The sequence below is a fragment of the Polistes canadensis genome, unplaced genomic scaffold (genome assembly GCF_001313835.1).
Source record: "Polistes canadensis isolate GaletaPanama2010 unplaced genomic scaffold, ASM131383v1 scaffold_302, whole genome shotgun sequence".
Classification (NCBI taxonomy): domain Eukaryota; kingdom Metazoa; phylum Arthropoda; class Insecta; order Hymenoptera; family Vespidae; genus Polistes; species Polistes canadensis.
Window position 1 is genome coordinate 63,025 of NW_014569849.1, and position 25,081 is coordinate 88,105.

At 31.3% G+C, this 25,081-nt stretch overlaps 3 protein-coding genes across 4 annotated transcripts; 1 reads left to right on the forward strand and 2 right to left on the reverse strand.

Moving 5' to 3' along the window:
* Positions 1 to 424: 424 nt before the first annotated feature.
* On the reverse strand, positions 425 to 19,281 carry LOC106791377 (transformation/transcription domain-associated protein). 2 transcript variants are annotated; one of them, XM_014756978.1, is made up of 11 exons: positions 19,207 to 19,281; positions 12,585 to 12,761; positions 12,208 to 12,507; positions 11,928 to 12,122; positions 2,719 to 11,838; positions 2,474 to 2,648; positions 2,166 to 2,397; positions 1,969 to 2,062; positions 1,342 to 1,890; positions 1,039 to 1,252; positions 425 to 964 (listed from the first exon to the last, which is right to left on the reverse strand). In XM_014756978.1, the coding sequence occupies exons 2-11, from the start codon at positions 12,708 to 12,710 to the stop codon at positions 621 to 623; spliced, it is 11,349 nt and encodes a 3,782-aa protein (XP_014612464.1). In that variant the 5' UTR covers positions 12,711 to 12,761; positions 19,207 to 19,281; the 3' UTR covers positions 425 to 620. The 2 variants fall into 2 exon arrangements, with proteins under 2 accessions (XP_014612464.1, XP_014612463.1); XM_014756977.1 differs by lacking the exon at positions 19,207 to 19,281 and adding an exon at positions 13,865 to 13,951.
* LOC106791379 (NACHT and WD repeat domain-containing protein 2) lies at positions 13,150 to 21,516 on the forward strand. The gene is made up of 25 exons (XM_014756981.1): positions 13,150 to 13,255; positions 13,355 to 13,443; positions 13,893 to 14,009; positions 14,085 to 14,288; positions 14,375 to 14,519; positions 14,607 to 14,832; positions 14,904 to 15,102; positions 15,173 to 15,415; positions 15,497 to 15,694; positions 15,758 to 15,897; positions 15,958 to 16,560; positions 16,643 to 16,748; positions 16,816 to 16,988; positions 17,066 to 17,285; positions 17,348 to 17,560; positions 17,628 to 17,829; positions 17,912 to 18,035; positions 18,191 to 18,544; positions 18,610 to 18,975; positions 19,078 to 19,283; positions 19,345 to 19,544; positions 19,617 to 19,786; positions 19,866 to 20,024; positions 20,097 to 20,286; positions 21,188 to 21,516. Exons 1-25 carry the CDS (start codon positions 13,153 to 13,155, stop codon positions 21,335 to 21,337), a joined length of 5,100 nt encoding a protein of 1,699 aa, XP_014612467.1. The 5' UTR covers positions 13,150 to 13,152; the 3' UTR covers positions 21,338 to 21,516.
* An 82-nt stretch (positions 21,517 to 21,598) lies between these two features.
* Positions 21,599 to 24,293, reverse strand: LOC106791378 (protein LSM12 homolog). The gene is made up of 3 exons (XM_014756980.1): positions 24,146 to 24,293; positions 23,192 to 23,568; positions 21,599 to 23,091 (listed from the first exon to the last, which is right to left on the reverse strand). Exons 1-3 carry the CDS (start codon positions 24,264 to 24,266, stop codon positions 23,005 to 23,007), a joined length of 585 nt encoding a protein of 194 aa, XP_014612466.1. The 5' UTR covers positions 24,267 to 24,293; the 3' UTR covers positions 21,599 to 23,004.
* Between the last annotated feature and the right edge of the window lie 788 nt (positions 24,294 to 25,081).

Genomic DNA, 25,081 nt, shown 5'->3' on the forward strand with positions numbered 1-25,081 from the left:
ATAAAACGTTTATTATAAGATCAATATTAATAATCTCTATTTTCTTTTTAGGCAAAGAAAATAATCAATATAACTTATTCTTATATTAAAAAATAATTAATATAGATACATATTTATAAATATTTATAATAGTTTATTTTCGTTTAGTTTTATTTTTACTACAAAATAATAATAGTAATTATTTAAATTATTTACAGCTGATTATACACAGAGAAATCTTCATAGATTTTTATTGTACACGGATGTGTATTATAACGAATTTAAAAAAGAAAAAAAAATAGAACTGAAATTGTAGACTACTTGTAAATGTACAGAATATTTAGTTTTGCATAATATGTGTTCTCCATACAATATTTCCAAGAATATGATAGAGATAATTCTTATAATAATATTTTTATACACCAGAAATCTTTTGTCTTTTTAGTAGTTACTATCATCGATGTTTTAAATGATAAATGGACGCGATGCGAATATAAAATTCAATTAATCAATACGTACATATATATATATGTGTATGTGTATGCGCGCGCGCGCGCGCGCGTATGTCTATGAAATTATGGAAATATGTTTGAAATTTATATTGTTTTAGTACTTCATATTTTGTACATCACAGTTTGAATTTATAACCATGGATGCCAAGATGGATCCATTCTACACAAATTATCATGACTGTTAGCAGCAGCGACCAACGTGCTGACTTTACTGTCAGTTCCATCAAAATTAGCTAAGGAATTTAGTCTTGTTACAATCGCATTAACTGCACGTGTAACCATCGTTATTAATAATTCGCCTTTCATATCCGTTGGTGTCTGCGATGCGTTTTCAGCATCTTCTTGTTTTTTATTATGATCGGCTATAACTTCATCTCGTAAAATGGCACGTAGAATTGTGTGCACTTTAAAGGATGGTTGAACCAAACACCTTGCTGTAGCTATAGCGCTTGCTGTTAATGGTCCAGAAACACCTAAGAAAGAAACATTATATACATTATATATAAATTTTGAAGAAATTTATTTCAATAAGTGCTTTTTTATTTACCTGTACTCGTAAGAAATTCCAAAATATTAGGCGTTAAACGGAATGGAACTGGTCTGTTAGCATCTAATTCACCGAAAGTGTCATCAACATCAAACTTAAAATACGCTATATTAATGAGACCAGAATCTTGATGTACGTACATCATGTCTGGATTCAATCTCGTCAAATGAAGTACATATTCGGCAAAACATGCCAAAGATAATTGTAACGTAAACTATAAAAAAGTAAAAAACAAAGTTAATTAATAATCATAGTTATTATACGTGTTTTAATTTCGAATTTATGATAGAGAAAAACACTTACCATTTTTCTAAACGTCCAATAATCAGTTGCACCAGGAAATGTTTTTATTGCCCAATCTTTAAGCATAGTTCTTGGAACCATACCTACTTGTACGTCTCTCAATATTTCTCGTAAAACTTGATGACTTGCTTGGGTACCTTTTGCTTGTACAGATGCTAATTTATCGTAATAATTCGCTATAGGAGCATCATGCTCTATATTTAATTTGACACATCCTTGTTTATAAATATCCAGCAAAGAAATTGATGCAGGATTATCTTCGACCAATCGCATTTGCGGAGAAACTGCTACGACACGTGGTACAGTGAAATGCAAGAATCTCCTCGAAGTTTCTTTCTGTTTTGCCAAATAATGATTTAACATTCTTAATAATTGTAGAACACGTTCTTCTCTTCGTGCATCTCCTAAGCCTGCATCATTGACCACTAAATAAGGATAAAGACGACCATTGTGACCACGTATACGTAATCTTCTAGCAGCAGTATTATGCCGTTGAACAACTTCAACTCGTGGCATAAATCTAGCTATTCTTACGTAATAATGAGAATGCTGAAAGAGTACAATGATTTTATTAATTAAAATATTATGATCAATTGAATATGTCGATAAATACTTTAATTTTCTTACCTTAGGTAATAAAAATTCTCCAGGTAATTCAACTTCAGCAGTTTTAAGACTAAAGTTGCTTAAAAATCTACATTTTTCTTCAATTAAAAATGACCTGGAAGTACTGGATGTATTAACATCATTGTTTAAATTTTTCAACATTTTGTTTAATACTTACTTAAATTATTATTTTTAGGTCATAGGCAGTGTAAACTTACTTTGGTAATTGTTTAGTTTTTCCTTCCAGAATTTTGATCCATTTCTTCAATTTACATATTAAATTGTGTAACAGTTGTGCACCAGGTACAGTAAAGTCAAAATCACTGGTAAACTGACCCTTCATTTTTTGAAAAACAGGATCCTGAACAGTCGCTTGTGCTCTACGTGCCAAGGATTCTGAAGCGGCAGAACCAAATGTGTTGTTGACGTTTTGAGAAGAAGATATGTTTTCTATAATTAATTTAAATTTGATTAAAACAGTTTCTTTCTTCTCTTATGTATTGTTAATCTTTGTAAAGATACTAACCGATACCAATACCAAAAGTAGAAACAAGCTTCTTTACAAAATTCAAAGTATGTGGAGTTATAGTAGCATTACTAACAGCTCCACGACTCTCAAATGCTATTGCATAACATTTGGCAAGACCTTGTTTTAATTGTCTGAGTACTTCTTCATACCATGTTTCTCGGAACCAAACCATCTGAATTCAACATTAATATTATAATAATATAATAGTTAACATATTTTTTAAGTAAAGTATTCTCACCAACCTGATCCACTATGCCTTCTAAACTCGACAAAATAGTTGGATGAATATCTCGTTGTAAGTGCATGATCTTAGAACATCTCCACATGGGCGGTGTAGCTCTAATTGGTACATTTTCAGTTATTCCTTGTTGCTGTACATTTCCAGTTGTATTTCTACCTTCTGCTCTGTCATGCATCTTCCCAGCTAATTCAGCACTTTTATATCTCTCACGCTGTTCAATCTTCAATGTAAGATATAGAGTTCTGATAGAAAAGTATACTGCTTGTGGAAACATTCTTCCAACTTGACTCAACAAATTCAAAATCACATTGCCATCGTGTCGAACAAGACACATCAGTAATTGTGGTATCCATGGTAGCCATTGTATCGGTGGCACTCCTACTGCATATTTATCAACAGCTTCCATGAGAGAAGATTTATCATCATCGTATGTAAGCAACCATAATACTTTAGCAAGATATTTCCTAGATTTCGATTCATTTTGATGTCTGCAGGCATGTAAGAAACAAGTAATGGCTGAAATACCAATAGATATTTGGCGAGCATCATGTGTAAATATATGTTCCAAATAATCACCCCAAAGTGCCCAAGCTTTTACCAAAGTATCATGTAATTGAACAGCTGCGGAGAAGGCTTTATTAGCATCTTCCGATCTACCGATTTGTGATAATAACATTCCTTTTAAAGCATAAAATTCAGCAGTCATCTCTTTAGTGAAATATCTCAAATTAGTTGATTCGATGACTTCTAAACCTTCTTGAAGTTCATTCTTTCCAGAAACTGAAGCCATTTGGAGGTAACATTTGACTTGTTGTCTGATTTTTTGGAAACAATCAACTATAGGCACACTAGGTATCGTATATATTCTTGAGAGTGAATCCAAACAGACGCCACATAAATTATGCTTTCTAGCTATTTTTCCGAAGTGTATTATGGCTTGGACAGAAGCATGAACTCCTAACATTGAATGGTTCGTTGTCTGATCTTGTTGCGAGTCATAGTGATTAGAGATGAATGTATAATGATGTTGTCGCCATGTAAAAATGTCTGACCAATGGCTAAGATCATCAGCTATTACTGGTAATCGATTGCGCCATGTTTTAACAATAGCTTTCATATCGTGCAATGATGTACTTCTTCCATGTAAAAGACCCTGATGTATTTGCATAGCTTCTTGAAGTTCCATTATTTGTTGAGCTGCTTGAAGTAACGGTAAATGAACATGACTTACGATATGAGGTAATCTTCGCCATTCTCGCATGCAAAGACCTGAGGCTAACTCTACATATCTTTCAACGGCACTTAAATGTTGATCCTCGGTATGACATATTGTTAGAAATCCACGATATAGATTAACTTTCCAAGCCATCTCTTTAGGACAATTATGTTCTACTTGAGCAAGAGCTTCCTTCATTAATGGCCAATTAGGAATACGCCAAGAACTTTCCAAAATAAGAAATGGATTTTTCTCAGCTTTCTTGTTTCCGTATTCTAATAACAAGTCCCATTGATTCAATTCTTTTGCACATCTTATCCAATGTTGTTCCCAAAGAATAGCTTCACGTTGTATTTTGAACGGCGCTGGCGTTGAAACGTAATCTTGCTTAAATTTAGTCATTGCAGAATCATATGCTGCTTGTGCTTGTTCAAAGAATCCTTGTTGCTCTAAGGCAGTTGCTTGAATGGTTTCCTTATAATGCGCATGCTTTTGCCAAAGACCCGACCACATGTCTTCTTCACATAATAAGGAATACATATCGGATAATGAATCGAGAACTTCAGCGTGTGGACTGTTATCTGGTTCAGCGTCATAACAATCAGGTTCTCTTTTAGTTTTAAATTGATTATATCCATTGTCAAATGCCATTTGTTCCAAGAGCAATGTCATTCTATGCCAAAGATTATGCGATCTACCTAAGTACTTCATCAATGCGGGTCGCATCGGTACAGGTGGTTGACAATGAGCCAATGATTCAACAAAAGTTGCTATTGCACTGGGATGACAGTCCTTTTGTATTATATGAGCACCACTACAAACAAATGGTACGACTTCTGCAATTAAACTATTATGTTGATTTTCATCTAAAATACTCCATAATTTTGGGAAAGTATCCAGCCATACGTGTTCTGCCAAGTTTGTGTCCATATGACAAAGCTGTATCGCTGCTAATAATAATAGTTCTGTCCTAGTTTTCTTAGTGTTTTCTATAAATTCAGCCTGTTTTTCAATTAATTGGGTCAAGCTAGTTTTTCCAGTAGTTATAATTTCTTCTGGAACTATTGTTGAATCAGAATTAGAGAGATCCAGATTAAGAAGATCTTCTTTTGTATCATTTGATTCATTATTATCTTCAGGTTCTTCTTTTATGATAGGATATGCAATAAAATTTGTATGCTCTTCACTATCTGCCATACTTATTATAGACGTAATACTAGGCAATAATATATCTTGATTGCTCATTTGTATTTGGGTAGTAGAATTAGCAGTAACAAGAAGCAATTCGATGCATTGTTTGATCCAATAATGTTGACCTATTGCATCCCAACTTTGACTAGAGATAATGTATAAAAGTCTATCATGAAGTCGTCTTCTCATTGATCCATCAAATACTTCAAAGAATTTGGCTCGAATAGCTGGTTGAATACATCGCAGACCAGCAAGAAAAGCAGGTTCCAATTTTGTTGTCAGCTCTGAACCTTTAAGTGCTTCGTCTCTATATATGTAATTGACTAATTCCAAAAATTGTCTGTTTAGTTCCAAATCATCGGGAAAACGTTTTTCAACATACTGCATCATTTTAACTAATAGAATAGATTTCTCTCTTAAACTTGGCGTTTGATTCATAGCTATTGGGCTCTTGTTTTTCATCCATTCTTCAATCATCTTAGTAATAGCCTTCATTACTTTGATATCTTGAGTTTTTTCTATAAGACCTACGAGAATAGATCCTATAAATGTTTTTCGCATATCCACGCCCATTACAACAATACGATTTTTAACAAGATCCAAACTTAAAATCAATAATTCACTGCCAACTGGATTAGTCTCTGCTTGCGTGGAGTGTAAGTGGTCTTTAGCCATTCTATGTAAAACTCTCATAAATGGTGTTATCAGTCTATCAATGTAGCTTTGATTATTTGTGCAAGCAGCTTTCAACATCATCAGCGTTCCAAATAATGTGGTAGGAGTGGCTGTAGTATTTTTTTCGTAACTTGTCAATCCATCAACGATAAATTTACCTATCGCGGTATATAATGTATCCAACTCTTCGTATTTGGAGGTGACTGTAGATGAAGTAGGTTCTGCTGGGAATATAGTAATTAATCGCGATAATAAAGCATGAACTAATCTTATAACTTTAGTATTACTGCTTGAAATGCAAACGCTTATACCACGTTGTAAGGGTTTGAAACTTGCAAGAATTTGTTCTCTTTTCATGACGCTCAATAGAAATGTCAAAACTTCCAAAGCTGTGCATATATTACCATAATTTGGTTGTGGATTATCTACACTAGCAAGTACTTTATCAAGCCATGCTAATTTCAAATCACCACATTGTGGCCACACATCTGGTTTTAATGCCATTCTTAATAATGCAACACATCGTCTTGATAATTGTTCACCAGGATTGCCATGGAGTGTTGTCACATCATTTACTTGACATGCTAAACGTAATAAGAAATTAAGAATTGCATCAGCGTGTGCTCTTTCAATTGGTTTAGTAGATCCTGGTTCTGTTCTTGGTAACAAAACTGGTACTGCAGAGTTGCCGGATGTAGATTGAACAGACATACGTTTCATACCCATTGAATCTTCTGATATTGGACGTTTTACTCCACTTGTTCCTGTTCTAGAACCATCAGATTCTATTTCAGCCTCATCTTTTATTCTGTGCAGTTCCCATTTTATGATTACTTCTGCTAATTCTACAGCTAATCTTCTATGTTCTATTGTAGCAGTAGGACTGAATCCCAATCTTTGTATTGAATTTACTATGTGCTGTACTAGGTGATATCTTACGGGATAATAAACTTTATAATGTCTTACAACCAATTGCAAAATATGAAAAAGTTGTTGCATTGAATGGCCTTCTTCCACAATGATTTTTTTCGTCCAATGCGTTAACATTGTATTACCATCTTCCATTCTAACCGGCATTGCTGGTGTTAAAATTTCTAATGCTTGTCTTACAACGCTTCTCGCATCCAACGCATGTGCCTTTAATAAACTATGAAATACTTGAAGAACTATTCTTTTATGAATGGCAAATTTGGCAATGATATGACTTAAGAGTAAATGTCCATGGTATCTTGTCGTAGGATCTACGCAATTTTTGCCTAATAAACAAGGCCAAGCAAAAGTCATCAAACGGCGTAATTTGATGCCTTGTCTTTTATTAGTTACATCGTGTATATGCTGCGAAGCTTGCTCCACTAACAAACATGAAAATTGCAGTAAAAATATTCGTACACAATCTGCAGTACCAAACGGATTGTCTGGATCAATAATTTTACTGATAAAAACGGATACCACATTTTCTGGATTATCCTGATAAGGCATAGGTGCAGTTCCCACTAATTTTGTACCTTCTCCCCTTTCAAAACTTACAGCAAAGCATGGAATAATAATTAATTGAAGAACATTAGCTTTGAGCTCTTGTGATAAACTATTTGTCGGAAAATGATCAACAAATCTAAAGAAGGCACTGCGTTTCCATTCTACAGTATATTCTTGTGCCACTGTATGCTCCAAAAAATCTCTAAGAAATTGAAAATCTGGTATAAATCTATCGCACGTTGCTCTCAGTAAATTAAAAAGTAAATCTATATCGTTGGGATGATGACGGAAATAATGTAACAAGATCTTGACTATAAGCTTTGGCTCTTTCCAATGGCAATAATCAACGCTTTCTACTTTTTTATGTAATGCTTGATATTCGTCATTACACCAGATTTGTTTCAAGGCACTCACCAATTGAGTTTGAGTGGATAACCATTGCTCGTCATACTTAATCAATACGGAAATAATTTTGATTGCTTGATGTTGAAGTTCACTTTTTTCACTAGGTAACAAACTTGAATTTGTTTGATTGAATGCATGAAGCATAGTAATCAATCTTGCTGTACTGTTATGCAGCGCATCACGGAATGGTTTTCCTTCTTTATGTTTAATAAGAAATTCTAAGTATCTGCTCCATTGTTGATCCTTTATGTTGTTGTCGTGTAAAAATAAATTAAGTGTGTCTGTTGGATATCGTAATAAAAATTGCATTAAAGGTATACGGAAAGGACTGGACACCTCTACAGTCAATGATTTTTCTGTCTGCAAAATAAGCCTGCATAATACATCTATAAATTTAGGTGTAGCTGTTGGAATCTCACGAAAAATTCCAATAATAACAGCAATTTTTTGTTCATTCTCTTCAGATTTCGATATACCTTTTTGTGCTTGAATCAAGTGTTCTAATAATTTTTTCAAATGCTGCAATAATTGTTCGCACAGTGTAATACTGAAGGTGCTAGGAAACAATTGCGTCAAGTATGACAGTCGTTTAACGCAATTCATAGTTAAATTTCTATGATCTCCCAATGTCAAGAGCATTGGTCTTATGATAAGATGAACAGATTCCATTTCAATTTGGAAACCTGCTATAAATTTCTTCATGCATTCGAATGCAGCTTCTTGCAGTTCTACATTAGGTTTTTCCATAGCTTTGTAAAGTACACCAAAGATTTTTTCTCTGCATCCTACGATGTAATGACAAGCTGACAATGCTTTGAGTGCTGATTTTCTAAGAGGAATAAGATTTGCTACAGCTTTGTAGCAAGGCAACTTGTTCAAACTCGCATCTTCCGCTTCGCTGAGAGCTAAGAGTTCTTGAAAAAATACTTTATGTTCCATGACGCTAAGATCGATAGTAAATAAACGAGGATCTAAAGTAGTACAAAAGGTATTGCCATCCATTAAACCTATTTGTGCATTAGCAGGCTGATGTCGTAATAAATGCTTCTTTGGCGGAATCATGTCTGCCAAAACTTCTTTATGTGGTTCCATAACATCTGTGATCGTTTGATCTTGTATCTCAGCAAGTAATCTTAATGAAGCCATTGCCTGTTCTCGTACCAATGTATGTGGTGAAGTAACTTGTCTGACCAACTCGTGAGTAACTTCGTATAAACTTTTATTCTGGACTTCTATCAATTCTTTATTTCCATCTTGAATACCAGGATTGACACCAACTCTTAGCATTTTTTCTAAGTTAGCTTTGGCCATGTCGATAGCACCATTGGACACTTCTTCCGTTAAATCCATCATTACGAACATTAATGCCTTTAGAAAAACAAAAAGATGGTTTAATACCCATTTTGTTGCCATTCGTTCGAAAAGAAATTTGATGGCTATACAACCACCCAATTTAGCATACCAGGCACGTTCGTAACACAATGAACACATTCTTTCAGCCAAATATTCCATCAATGGCAATTGACAAGCTCTTTCTTTAGAACCTAAAATATTGGTTGCTGTTTCCAATATTAACACTAATGCCAAATGACCAGGCTTGTAAAGGTCTTTTTCTTCGTGGCCCATTATTACAACAAGGGCATCTATTAATACTAAGGGATCTTGTCCTTGCATATCTATTTGTTTTCCAGTTAAACAAAATGGTCCAGCTTGCTGTGCAATTGCAACCATTGTATAGTGTCTAACAATGGATACCACAGTTCCAAGAACTAAATTGCGAAGTTCTTTGATTTCAGCAGCAACAAATAAGCCAGTTAAAGCAGTTTGCTGAACATTTCTTGCAACTAAATCAGGACATTTATAATGAGGTCCTTGTTGATGTGGAATCTTGCCTTCTTTAAAGCTGGGGTGCATAAACAACCTTTGTAATATAGCATTATTGTCATCCAATTTTAAAGATGCTGCTAAATAACAAGCAATAACTTCCCAACATTGTTTGCGGTAAAATGTACCTGTTGTATTCGATTTAAGTGCATTAAATGCTGTATCAATTATTTTTTCAACAGAAAAATGAATTGCCTTATATGGATCTTGGAAATAGACAACTAAAGCGGGTGAATCAGTTTCACGATCATTGTACTCTAATTTTTGAGGCTCATTCATCATTTTACGATTTCCTCCACCAAATTTGCCTAATACTCTGAGTGCTACGTGCGCTTGATCGGTAGAATTAAGTAAAGTTCTCCATAAAGCTTGCATCAGATCTGCACGTACCGGTTGTATGTGTTCATACAAAAAGTCTGGTTGTAAATTATCAACGCAAAGTTCGAGAGTTCTTAAGCCTTGGCTAACTAAACAGTAGCTTCCATTAAGCGCAGAAACGAGAGGATCCATCAACATTGGGAGATATGGTAAAAGCGAACTTAATCTTACTGGCACTGTCAAACATAATTCAACGAAGAGATCTTTCATATGCTGCCTATGTAAACCAGATTGCAATCTATTTAATCCTTCCAACATATTAGGAAGTAAAGGTAAAAATTCTTGATACAAAAGATCGTGAGATCCCCCGCCAATCGATCTAAATAGAGCACGCAAAAGCAAAAAATAGTTATAAGGTTCCTTAGCCGTCATAGCTAATTCTATAGCCCTGTTAACAATTTGATTCAGGTGAGGGCGTAGCATATGTTCATTTTCGGCTGGAAAAAGTGATACACTACCAAAAACAAGTTTAAATAATCTTAAATATAAATTGCTTCTTTCTACATTCGATCCCATATCACTCATTCTTTCTAACAAATATTCAACTAATATTGTAGCAAACGTTGATGATATTGTTGGACTGGAGAGAAAAGCACTTCCAATTATTTGTAATGTGCAGTTTTTAAAAATTCTTTCCACCATGTAATCTATAGACGTAGAAAATATTTCTTGAAATGTCTGTGGGCTCATTTGAGTAAATACATTGCCAAATAATTCCAAAACTTCTTTTTCTTCTCTTGTTCTTATTTGCGATTGCGCTGGTCTACCAGGTTGAGTTACAACTCCAGCATTAGGAGGAGTTAATGTATAAATATCTAATGCAGGTAATGCCCATTTAACTAATTTTATATAAATTAATGTCTCCTTTGGTTGGAATTGATTAGGCTGTATTACTTCGCTTGATTTACTATTTATGCAATTAGATGTAATAGCCTTGGCACCGTGTACTAAACTCTTCACTAAGTTTCTGTAATCGGCTACATTAAAACTCATAGCATGAGAGATAGGGAATCCAAATTTTGATTTTCCAGTTTCTTTTTCTTCTGTTAAATCTGGTATAACTGGTTTTGCTTCTTCTGTCTTGATATCTAATCCAACTGGTGGTAGTTGTTTAACTTTGGTACGTAAAATTGGTAAATATATTTTAGCAATTGTCTTAAATTTGAAAACAAATACCAAAAGTATACGCATTAATAATTCTCTTCCTTGGGAACTATTTTCAGCGTCTGATCTCTGTCTGACAGTGTCTACTAGATTCATCAGTAATTTACAAGATACCATTTGAACTGCTGTTGGAAGACTTTGATCGAGCAAATTTTTGCTATACAAATGGACAGCTCTTGAAACATCATTCAATGGCAGTAATAATCTGACATGATGCACTAAATCAGCAAGAGTTGAATATGCCAATGGTCTAAGAGATTCTCGCGTTGTCCATCCACGACCAATAAATACGTCTTCATCAAAGAAACATTCCATGTGTGGTATAAATTTATTACGTAAATCTGTGGCAAGTATATGCCTAGATGCGATCACCAATTCCTTTCGCAAGTGGGCAACTTCTATAGGACAGAGCATGAACAAACCCAGTATACCTTTCACTAATACCGTACTATGTTGTGATACAACATCTTGATAAACTCGAATAACATATGCCAAGAAAGACAACGTCTTTATTTGAGCTCCCATAAAATCAACAAATACTTCTTTGTTAAATCCAGAAGATGCACGATGCTGAAGACTAGGTTGTAACGTGATGGTAGTTATTACAAGTGGTATAAAATCAGATACATCCTGATGAACATTTTGCTTATACAACTGATTCATAAGCACAACTATAATAGGCAGTTCCTGTAGTACTTTGAGAGATAATACCGCCTTTGGAATGAGATTATACTATAAAAGATGAAAACACACATATGCATTATTATATTTATATTATTTTATTCTATTTATTTTATTTTAAATAATTCATATTTACTTACAGTAACAACTGTATCATCAGCTGCTTTTTTTTCAATTTGTATAGCTGTAATAGTGAATGTCTCTTTTAAAAGAACTTCTATATTTACTTCAGATAAATCCTTTACAATGAGCGGTGGACGTGGCTCGAATATATTTGACAAATTATTTGGTAACTCGCTATAAACCGATTTTACAAATTGCAGAAAATATTGTATCTATGAATAAAAGTATTTATAAATTAATATAAAAATAAGAGTATGATGTAATATGTATGATGATAAAAAGATAAGGATTTATTACTTCAGGATTAAACGTTGGTTTATATTGTTTGTGAAGCTCAATAATAATCCTCAAACATACTAATACGTTTTCTTCGTTATCTGTTTCTAATAATTTAGACATAAGGCTTAAAATTTGTTTAACGTATGATCGGAGATATTCATTACTTGGAAGCCTGTGAATCATTTCGAGAATAAGTTTACGAACTTGTTGTATATTATATTCTGATATAAAATGAGGCTCTCCTTCCTGTAATATTTTCAAAAATATTTTCATCATGTGATCCAAAAATGCTGGGTATTGCGAAGAACACATGATGACCTAAATAAAAATATAATGATATTACAATTAATAATAGTATTATAATATTAATATATAAAAGCAATATATATCAATACCTCAAAATTTTCAGATAATTCTTGTACACCCTTTAATTTTGATTCATCTTTAGAATTAGGATCTGCCAACATGGTCACGTATGACCGATAGGTATTCATTTGCGTTACAAGATCTGGTGGTGCCATATTTGCTTCGAAATTAAATTGCTATTAAAGATGATCCATTAAATAAAACACCTGTTAAACATATGAAATAAAAACTTAAAAATATGTCTCATTTAAAATAATAATTGAAATTTGTGTGTGAGAAAATATGTATATATATAGTTAGATGGATGTGCTAGAAGTATTGGTAAATAAACCTTAGCAACCATAACTAGTACACTTGAGAATGCATTTAGATATACTTCTGTTACTTATGTTAGTATCTTAGACAACTCATTCTGTTATGCAGTAAATGTACAGTAGAAAGAAAATATTTATTTTTGTTTGAATTATTACAAGTTATAATATATAGTAAGCCATATATAATTTTAATTTCAACAACATTTATATAAAAATTATAAATTACAAGGTTTTAATAATAATAATAATAATAAAAAAGAATTACAAGTAAAATATATAAAAAATGGATGAAACAACCATAGATTCAATCTTCGCAGGATCTTTAAAATCATTACCTGCTGTGAGCTCAAAAATAGTAAGAATATTTACAAGTTCTACATTCACTGGTAAGTTTTTATTCATTAAAATATAATACTATAATATACGCGTAGATATTATTATTATTATTATACATGTATTGGATACTAACATCTGATATATTTCAGATACAACAATGGAAAGGAATACATTAATGGCTCAATGTTATCCTAAAATAAAGGATTATTGCAGAGAAAAACATGGATTAGAATTTCAAGTAAAGTATTAATTAATTGAGTCATTTAACTATATAAAATAATATTACACAAGATGATACAATATTATACGATATAGAAACTTGTCTATAGATATTTATAGAGAAATTGATTTTCATTGTACCAGGTACCACAAATACGTAGAGTATTTCTATACAGGGCGTTCCAGTTTTTTTCTACAAAATTTTTCCCGTATATACTATAAGTAAAAATAAGAAATGATATATAACATTTTTTAACTACTTTTGCTTATAGAATATGCTGGTAACAAAACTAGGACATCTTGTATATCTATAACATTTGAATAATTTTATCTAGCAAGCTGTAAAAAAAAAAAAAAAAAGAATGATAAATTATTTTATAAAGTATTTAAATTACTTAATTATAGAAAATAATTAATTATGTAATAAAACTCTTTCTTACTGAATACTCAATTATCCTTTTACGTTAGGTAGTGGATATGCGTTGGGGTGTACGTGATGAAGCCACAGATGATCACATGACTACTGAACTCTGCATGAGAGAAATAGAAAATTGTCAAAGATTATCTATGGGACCAAACTTCGTGGTAAAATGTTATATACAATTAATATTATACTGTACAATCAAAGCTAATATTTTTTATTAATTTTTATCTATTCAGGTATTTTTAGGTCAAAAATATGGATATCGTCCTATACCAACTTACATACTCAGTTCAGAATTGGAAATGATCAAAACAGAATTGGATAATCAAGGAGTAGATGTTTCTGTCCTTGATCAGTGGTATAAAAAGGATAGTAATGCTGTACCACCAACGAGTATTTTACAACCTATTTCATCGATTTTAAAAAACTTTAATAACAAAGTATCCACTTAATTTTTTTCTTATAACAAATTTTGGCATTTTAATGAATACTTTAAGCTACTTTTGTATTCTATTTGAATATTTAGAGAATACCAAAACTACAACAAGAAGATCAAGCCATTTGGTGGGATACTATGGTGAAAATGCAAAAAATCTTCAGAAAAGGAGCACAATCTTTATTTAATTCAGGAAAATTTGATAAAGATACAATGCACAATTATTTCATGTCCGGTAAAAATAAATAAACAAAATTTTATTTTATAATAATTATAGATAAAAGAATTAAATATTAACGCGAGCATAATAATTTTTTACTAGTCACCGAAAGAGAAGTAATCAATGGAGTTTTAAACGTGAAAAATACAAAGAATCATTGTTTGGCTTATGTACGATACATAAATAATATAAATCTCCAAAACTTAAGGAAAGCAAGTTTATTTATAGATATAGCTAATAGAAGTTTAGATAACGAAGCTTGTAGATTATTAGCCAATCTTAGGGACGAAAGATTACCTGACAAAATTGAAAGTACAAATTTGCAAAGGTACATATATCATCTAAAACACGATTAATGTTCTAATATGAATTTACATTCTTATTTATCTTATTATACAGGTATACAGTAGAATGGATCGGCAGAGAGGGTTTGGATCCTGAAACTCACAGCGAGTATCTTCAGCATTTTATAACACATTTCTATCGAAATATAATCAAACTAGTAGATCGTGCTATGCGAAAAGAAGATAGCTCTGCTCAAGGACAAATTATAACAGAGATTTTACAACATTTGCATGCTTGTAATAATTCTGTTAAGGTAATTTTTTGTATTGGGATAATATTAATGAAGATAAGCAATGAAATGTTTAATCATATCAATCGTGCAGATATTTTATGGACGCGAAGATATATTGGAGAATATTAAATATCATATGTTAGGCGATAGTGATAAACCATTAGTTCTTTATGGAGAAGGTGGATGCGGTAAAACATCTTTACTGGCAAAAAGTGCAGGTTTATCAAACACCGTATGGCTTGTAAATAAAAAGCCTATTAGTATAATAAGATTTCTTGGTACAACTCCAGACAGTAGTGCATTGACTCCAACACTTATTTCCATTTGTCAACAAGTAAATATGACAACATTTCTAATATATTTTATCATCGTATACAAATATGTGAAAGAGACTCTAATTTTTTATTCCTTATAGATTTCATATAATTTTATGCTATCATTTGAGGAAATACCAGACGATCTTGTACCGCTTACAGCACATTTTAAACACTTGCTTACTTTGGCTACAGAACAACAACCAATTTTGTTATTTCTCGACAGTGTGGATCAATTAACAGGCATACAAGGAAATAAATTATCGTGGCTACCTACTAGGCTTCCTTTGCATTGTAAAGTAAGTGCTATTCTTTACTTATTTATTTGTTATTATGTTTTTTTAATTCTTTTTTTTTTTTAGATGATACTATCTTGTGCGGCTGAAGAATCCAATCCTCTAATTTCGCGAGATTACCAATTGTTACGTAGAATGATTGATACAGAAGAAAATTTTATAGAAGTTACAGCTTTAGGAGAAGATTTAGCCATGGACGTTATAAGGTATACAAATAATAAACTTGAACAGTATTAATAATTAATGAGCAATCAATGTTTTCACAGAATGTGGATGAAAACTGCGCACAGAGATCTAAATAATTATCAGTGGCGTTTAGTAGCAAATGCTATATCCAAATGTTCTTTGCCAATTTTTGTTAAATTGGTCTTTGCTGAAATATGCAGGTGGCGTAGTTACACTAAACCAGCAGATACTCATTTAGCTAATACTGTGATGGATAGTATAATGATGTTATTTGAAAGAATAGAAAAACAACATGGCAAAATATTAGTATTTCATGCTTTAGCCTATATCACAGCAGCTAAGTCAGGATTATCTGAATCTGAACTTGAAGATCTTATTTCATTGGATGATAAAGTTCTTGACGATGTATATCAATATCATTTGCCACCTGTTAGAAGAATCCCACCTCTTTTATGGACAAGAATACGAAATGATTTACCCAATTATTTAAGCGAAAGAGAAGCCGATGGTGTCAGCGTTCTTAATTGGTATCACAGACAATTTAGAGATACAGCTAGGGAGAGATACTTTAAGAATATGAACATGGCAATGTACTTTCATTCAATGATAGCTGATTATTATCTTGGTATTTGGGGTGGTGGTATACCAAAACCTTTTAAATTCACAGAGATACAAAGACATCGGTAAACATTTAATACATTTTTATATTTTTAATTTTTGCATAAATATAATAATATTTAAATGATGATATAAATGGGAATTTAGTTTTAATCTGGCAGATAAAGAAGGTCTAGCAGACAGAAAAGTACCGGAACAGCCTTTGGCATTCTATTCAAAAGAAGGAACCATTTCCAGATATAATTTACGAAAAGTATATTGTAGTTATTGAACAATAATTACTGAAACTAAAGATAACTAATGTTTTCTTTTGATTATAGTTCGGAGAATTACCCTTTCATTTGGTCAGATCGCGCCGTTTTAAGGATCTGTTTGAAAATGTTTTGTTTAATTACGAATGGCTACATGCTAAATTAAGTTCTTGCCCATTGCAAGCTGTACTTTCTGATTTTGAAGATGCATGTACTTTCATTGACAACCAGAATCTAGTAAGGTAAATTATAATTAAATAATAATAATAACTTATTATAATATGTATGTTTATATAGTTATTTATGATTTTTTTTTTAGGGAATTAATGCTAGTAGCTGATGCATTGAGATTAGGTGGAGCAATTCTAGGAAGTCATCCAGACATGTTAGCACCTCAATTAATTGGTAGATTATTGCCAGAAATAGGTGGAAATGTTAACGTTAAAATGTTATTGCAAGCTTGTGACAACGACGGTGTTAAGGATTGTGCTTTGCTTCCGCTCTATCATTGTTTACATACACCTGGTGGACCATTAAAGGTAATACAATAACAAATTAAATAACATTCAAAATCGAATTATCATGAAATATTTGCTTACAGTATTCTCTCGAAGGTCATCAATTTGCTGTATTTGGATTTTGCTTAACGTCCGATTACCGTTATGTTGTTTCAATATCTAATAAATTTATAACATGGGATCTTAGCACAAGTGATATGACCAGAGATGTTAGTCCCGGCGTAGAAGGAATAATGCAGCAATTAGTATTAAGTCCTGACAATAGATATGCTGCTGCTTTTACAACTAATGATCAGGTATCATTCATTCTTACTACCATGCACATATACTATTTTCTATTCTTTATATAGAATATTTTTATAGACTGTCGTATTAAATACTTTGACAAGCGAATTTGTTATTATTAATAATCCATTGCCTGACGAAGAACACGTATGTGGAGTGCATTTAACTAATCAACACGCATTTATATATGGTAAAATTGGCTGGTACAAATTTGACTTGCGTGGAAATTTACTTGGAAACTATACCAACCCTGAAGATTCTAACAAATGGCCTATATTGCGTAAATAAGAAAAATCATTTTTAAATATATTTAATATGTAAACACATTAATATCTAAAAATAATGTTTATTTATCTCTATAGATGTAGAATATACAAATTTGGACGAATACAGGATTGTATTTTGGTCAGGAAATATAGAAGATCCAATTATGCTTTTACATACTTACAAAAAAAAGAATACATTGGAAGTCTTTCATTTTCATAGGTAATAAACAAATAAAAGAAATATATTTTTCAATTTATATTAAAACATTTATTTTGAAATGTCTAATTTAGAACTGAAAGTAATTGAAATTATCGAATGTTTTATATTTAATGAGCTAATATAATAAAAAGAGCATAATTAAATGAAATTTTTAGCGCTATGGTCATAAATAATCAAAAAAACACTTTATATGCGTGTACGACTAAGGACGTGTATAAAATTACAAAATATGTGGTAGACGAAACGTCTGCTTTTTGGGAAGAAAAAGAAGACATACCAAGAGCCTACAATGACGATGTAGAATATCTTTTACAGTTAAAATTGGATAAAGAAGAAGAATGTCTCTTGGCAACAACAGGAAATGGATTTGTTGTTTGGTTTTTAGAAAGTAAAAGCGATGCACACGTACTAATGTTACCAAACGGAGTACGAAATATTAGCACACGAATGATGCACTCTAATTCTATCATGGTTAGCAGTACAAAAAATTATGCGGTTGCAGGTGTAAGGTATGTTTTAAAATTCTGTTATAAGTAAAAAGGAAATTGGATCGATTTACGATTTCTTTTTGTAGAAAAAATTTGTATGTCTGGAGCCTGGAAACGTGTGAATTATTAAAAGTATTGGATGCACATTTTGCCAGAATTATACAATTAGAAGCTTTAACTGTTGGAAATTGGAATAGCGTGGTGACTTCAAGTATTGATAGAAGTGTTAAAGTTTGGAATATTAATAACATATTTGAGCAAGTACATGTCATAGATAGACATGAATTACAAATTGATATGATCAGTTTGGCACAGGAATCTAACTTGGCAATTACAGTTACAAGAGATTGTGTTGGTATTTGGGATCTTCAATTAGGAAAATTAATTTCTAAACTTGCCGATAGTCCCTTAGGGGCAATTGTAACGCATGCTTCTATAACGCATACTGGAAAGTAAGAAATTAACAAAACTTTATAAAAGATTATAAAGAAGAGAGATATAATCTATTAAGTATAAATTTATTATAAATCTATCGATGTGTATGTGTGTTTTAGATACATTGTATCGGTAGAATCTGGAAATGTATTAATTTGGAATAGAATAACGGAACAAGTATTATTCAAAGGAGAACAAGCAAATGTTAAACAACTTAAATTAATAGAAAATTCTACTAAATTTCTTACAGTTTCCAGGCCAAATAATCCAACTGGAGTAGAAAGTATGAGAACCAATGCCATCCTTATTGCACGAAGTATTCCAGGTATAAAAAGAACTGTCAAATTTATAAACAAAAAAAAAATTAATGTCACTATAATTTACAGATGGTACAACAATATTTTCATTTGAGTATACTGTACGAAGTCACACAGGAACACCTTTTAGACAAGTTCAAATAACTTCTGACAATTCTCATTTAATAATACCAGCAGCTGATAAAGGCAACAGGGATTGCATTATCATTCACAATGCGAAGACTGGAATATTAGTGAATAAAATACCGGTCAAATTACCTGGATTCAAAGTATGTAGGATATTTTAATAAATTAAAATTCTTTTCCAATAGTATGTTATATTCAAAATATTACTTTTATAGGATATAATTTGTATTACATCAATGCCAAACAAAGGTCACTGGGTAGGAATTATAGGCTCGGACAAAGGTGCTATTCTTGATATAAATAAGAAGAAATTTATTCGAGTTATTCCAAAATGGAGTGGAAATATTAGTAAGGATGGTAAATACACACTGTATGCTCCTAGCAGGTAACGTTATTAAAAATTCATTAAAGATTTTATTTATCAGACTTTACATATAGATTATCTTAATTACTTATTACAACAGAGGAGGTTTAGAGCTGATAGAATTAAAGAAAGGAACAAGTGTTAAAACATACATTCCTAAAGTAGCAGAAGGAGTATTTACAGTAATATCAATGTTTAATCGTACTGATGAATATGTCCTTTATTACCACAGTGGTCGCAAGACTATAAGAGTATTCAGGTAATCATGTATCTAAGTAAATTAGAAGATGAAAATGAAAAAACAAAATATACCACAGATTTTAATTTATAGATCATCAGATTGTGAAATGATAGCGAACTATAGAGTACAAGCTGAATTGAGTGCTATTGATAGTACGTATGATGGCAAGAGTATTGTATTAGGAACGGTGGATGGTTGTGTATCGGTGTTAGCAATAGCAGACCCTAAGAAGCTAGAAATGAAAAAATATCTGACAAATTTACCATCACGTGATGAGGAGGTAAGTAGAATAATATTTGATAGAAATACAAGTGCATATTATTTTAATGAATTATTTATTGTATAATGTGATTAAATATTAATTTAATGTGTACATGCAACAAATAATACAAAAATACTATTTAACCTATGAAACAAATAATGAAATAGGGGAAAAAAGTAAACAATACAAAGCAGATCAATTGAAAAACATTACTTACATTTTTTTTCTTTGTGTTCTTTGTAAGCTTAACAATTCTTATATTGAAAGACTCCAATCTAAATTAACAGCACATGCTAATTTCAAAACATCAGCTTGTTTTTGTTACGAGTACGTATCTTTCAAGATTAATAACGGAATAAAGAACTAGAAAGTTACCAGAAGACATTCCTCTTTGACGTTCATTATTCGTCAAGATGGTTGACATGCCCATTTTAGCGACCTCTGGTCGTAAAGACTTCAATCTAAATTAATAGCACATGCTAATTTCAAAACATCAGCTTGTTTTTGTTACGAGTACGTATCTTTAAAGATTAAAAACGGAATAAAGAACTAGAAAGTTACCAGAAGACATCCCTCTTTGACGTTCATTATTCGTCGAGATGGTTGACATGCTCATTTTAGCGACCTCTGGTCGTACTTTGATAAAGAAACTCCTAACTTGTATGGAATTTGAATTGGAAATGTATTATATTAGATAATGAACATTCATTCAAATTCCATATAAATTTTGTTTCTTTTCATAAATTTAACTAGTCAAAATATTTTATATAAATGTTCTTTACGATAAACAAAATGATTATGAAATTTGTTTAATTTTTAGATAAATTTGTATGGAATTTTATAGAATTATTTCCTATACTTTTTGTTTACTATATATAATTAAATACTATTTACAAATTTTTATGTTTACTTCTAATAGTGGAAAAAGAAGATGGAAAAGCAACGAGCAGCTATTAAATTTAAAGCTGCAGCTAGAATCGCACGTGTTACACACGGGATGAATACGAACATGCGATCTATAAATAGTACAACCGAAACAATCGAAGAAACGGAAGAAGATATAGAATAAATAAAAACAATGAAAATAAAAAAAATAAATAGAATGTTGTACTTCTTAGTCTAGGAAAAAGAAAAGAAAAATAGAATAGTAGCTATCATGAATCTTCACAGATATCAATGATCTTTATTGCACTCTAAAGATTAGAAAAATTAAAATATTAGGCAGAAATAAATGCAGTACGTTTATGGATATTAATTAACTTTCTTTTTACTGAACGGAGGATAAAAAAATCTAAAATATTAGGTAGAAGTAAAGACAGCCCAATTATCGAATTTATATTACATTTATTTATGTCTTTTTTTGTAATTGTTCTTATAATCAGTTTTTCTTTTTTCTTTTCCATTCCATTCACTTTCTCTCTTTCATACACATTTTCTTCCACATTTGCTCTCTACCTCTTAGAAAGTTTGAATGGTAAAGGGCACGAGGCGAATTCTGTTAATGGATTGGACAAGCGATGTCAACTCTTTTAAAATACAAGATCAACTACGCTTTACCCTTGCATAAGTCGAATGGCTTCCTCTTTTCTAAATTACACATTCCTTTACGATTCGCCTTGCGCAAGGGGTAATTTCATTATTATTATTATTATTTTAATTATTTCTATTGTCCTCAACAATAATTAATAACTGAAAACGTCTCGTGCCGGTGCAGCCAGTTTGATATCACCTGGCAGCATTATTTTAATATAAATTTTTATGTTCCATATTTGTTTGTTCGTGAGTTGTTGCTTTTCTTTTTTGATAAGATTGCTATAATTTATCTAATATAATTTAGAAATTTTTATCCGATAAGCTGCAGCGCACGCGTAATCGTTCAAATGACAAACAATCACTTATTATTATAACGTCTTAAAAATATGTAAAATTGTGTTCCAAAGAAATGACATTGTTCATTACAAAAAGAAAGTTATTTTGTAATGAAACCGTGTATTGGCATTTTTAAAAAAGAATTATTCTCAAATTTCAACAATATTCTTATAAAGAAGTTTGAGAACCGTTTCATACGGATTGAAATCGTATCATATTTCTTTCTTTCTTGATGCTGATGTATGTTCATGGAAGATTATAGTCTTTTTTTACTCATCTTTATATTTTGGACTTAATTATAATAATACTATATATATACATATGTGCATATATATAAATGAATTTTTTCTAATAACTTAGTAACAAAACTCACTAAATTTGTCCAAAACACAATAGGATGTAAACTAAAAAAAAACACTTACATCAGTATGCGATAATAAAAAATAGTGCCAGTAGAGTATCATCAGAGTACGGCAGCTTGTTGAATAAAATAAACAATTTGTCTTTAGCTAAATCTAGAGCGACTGAATAATTGTGTGAATGATACGTTCCACTGAGTTATAAAATGCTGTTATTTAATGCGAATATGATTAATGTTACTTAGATTGCTTTTTGTAAAGTTTTTGTTGAATTCCTTTTTCTATTTATGTTTAAACAAATAGATTCAGTTCAATTTAAGATTCTGATATCTATGATGGATGTTTCTATTTTCTTGTTGTATAGTTTGCTTTTTTTTTAAATATCTGCAATGGTTCCTTCTTTTGAACAATCCGTTGCTTTTATCACCTATTATACTCTTGAACAATGGAACTTTTGCAAAAGCACAGGGCTTTTTTCCTTGGTTGGTGATAATGCCTAATTAGGCCTTTATTGCATCATACTACCCTTTTGTGGTTGTTGTTCTCGTTGTTGTACCTGAGCAGATGCTGCAGTATCTTTAATGTGTTTTTCGACCTAAAAGAAAAGATAAGATTTTAACTTGCCGCATATATATGTATATATGTATATATTTCTAATATTATATTAATTAAATAATCTTTTCAATTGTACTCACAACTTTCTTAACATGTTTATATGCACTGGAATCTTCGTTTCCATGCACATTGTCAACTTTATATGGCGGTCTAATGATAACATTATCGAATACAACAATGTTAGCACCGTTCCACGTTACATCTTGTATAGTTTTTGAAATGGCGATAAAAAGTTTTTGTCCATCTGGAGATACTCCGGCCTGCAGAGCCATTACCAGCCTTTTTTTTTCTTCTATCTGATTGCGTACTCGTCTGTTAAGCATTTGTAAATTAAGGCTTTGCGGTGGTTCGCTGGTCGTCGGACTAACTTCTCTTTTAACTTGAACATCGGATACCAAAGATAAATTGACTATGTGTACATCATTCAAAGAAGTTCTACCATTCGAGGCCGGGCATTCTTTAATAATTCTGGTTAAGAAAATATTATTTGTATGAAAATGATTTTTAATGTATATATCGCTGCTTAAATAAACGTGTATCTTTATATAGTAATATAATTACGGTGAAAAAAATATAAAGTATAGAAATACAAGTATCAATATATGAATATTTGAAATAAAACGATTACAAAGGAAGACAAAATAAGAAATATAATAATCATTTGGAAAGAATATCAAATAAGAGCGTTAAAAGTTTTATCGAATTTCGTATTAGAATAATCAGAAACTATGAAATAGATTAAAAAAATTAATCAAGAAATCAGCATGGTTGAATTGGAGATGACGAAACTAACCTGACTTTTTTCTGATAATGTCTCGAGATATATGATAAAGGATGACAATTTCGGCGAACGATCCTAACAATGATTATTTTCTAGCAGATCAATAGGGATGACTTGATAATTATTAATACAAATACATCTCGAGTTATTTACACTCTTATCTGATAGTATTGAAGAGAGTAGACCGAGAGTCGTCTCTCGGTTGATATTCGATCAGTTAATAGAATATAAAAATGATTTTTCAAAAGGATACTCAAGACTAGCATTTTTGTTTGTGGGTCAAATGCCAGCACCTCTCCTTCAATTTCCTTATTATAACAAGTTTTACATGCAACCGTACTTCCAATGCTGAAACAGTCGCTAACGCCGGCCATTTTTCACTATATAATAGAACCGCGAGACTAATCGCCATCTGTTGAAAAAACATTTCTTTTTGAAAATTCCCGCTCTTTTATTTGACTTTGGCGATACGATCTTTTCTCTTTCTTAAGAATATTTTATTTATACTTTTTCTAAACACGTTTCTAATAGCAAAAATAATATTTATTACAAAGTATTATCACGATTTATACATTTCCTTAATTATTTCCAAAAATTAAAAACGATTTAATTGATATCTTCATTTGACACTAGCAGTTTCCGATCGGTTATCTTTTCCTCATTTATTCCAAACTTTTCTTTCGTTCGTGATTCTCCGATTTTATTTCAAATTTTATTGTTGTATTATTGTGTTGTTGTCATTGAAAGACAATAATGAAGATAACTATGATTTCGTCGATGAAGACAACGTATAATGGAAGATAATTCGATGGATTTGATGTAATTAAGAATTTATCTTCATTAGACAATCCAATAGAATTTCGTCAACTTGATTTATGTATTAACATAAATTAAGTTTGACTATTATGCCTGATTAATTAATCCTCACAATAAAAGTTATCAAATTTTTCTATTGACGTATGATTTTATTAAATTATGCATTTTCTTTTTTTTTTTTTTATATATATATATATATACGCGAATTTTAAGTTTAATTTAATAATTGCAGATATGAAATAATCTCTGTCGGTAAAAAAGATTTAGTCAAAATTTGTAAATTAATATGAAACAAGATGGCGTAGTTAAATCGTTTTATCATATGATACGTATTATTCATCGAACGACATTTAATTTGAAACAGAGATGCAAG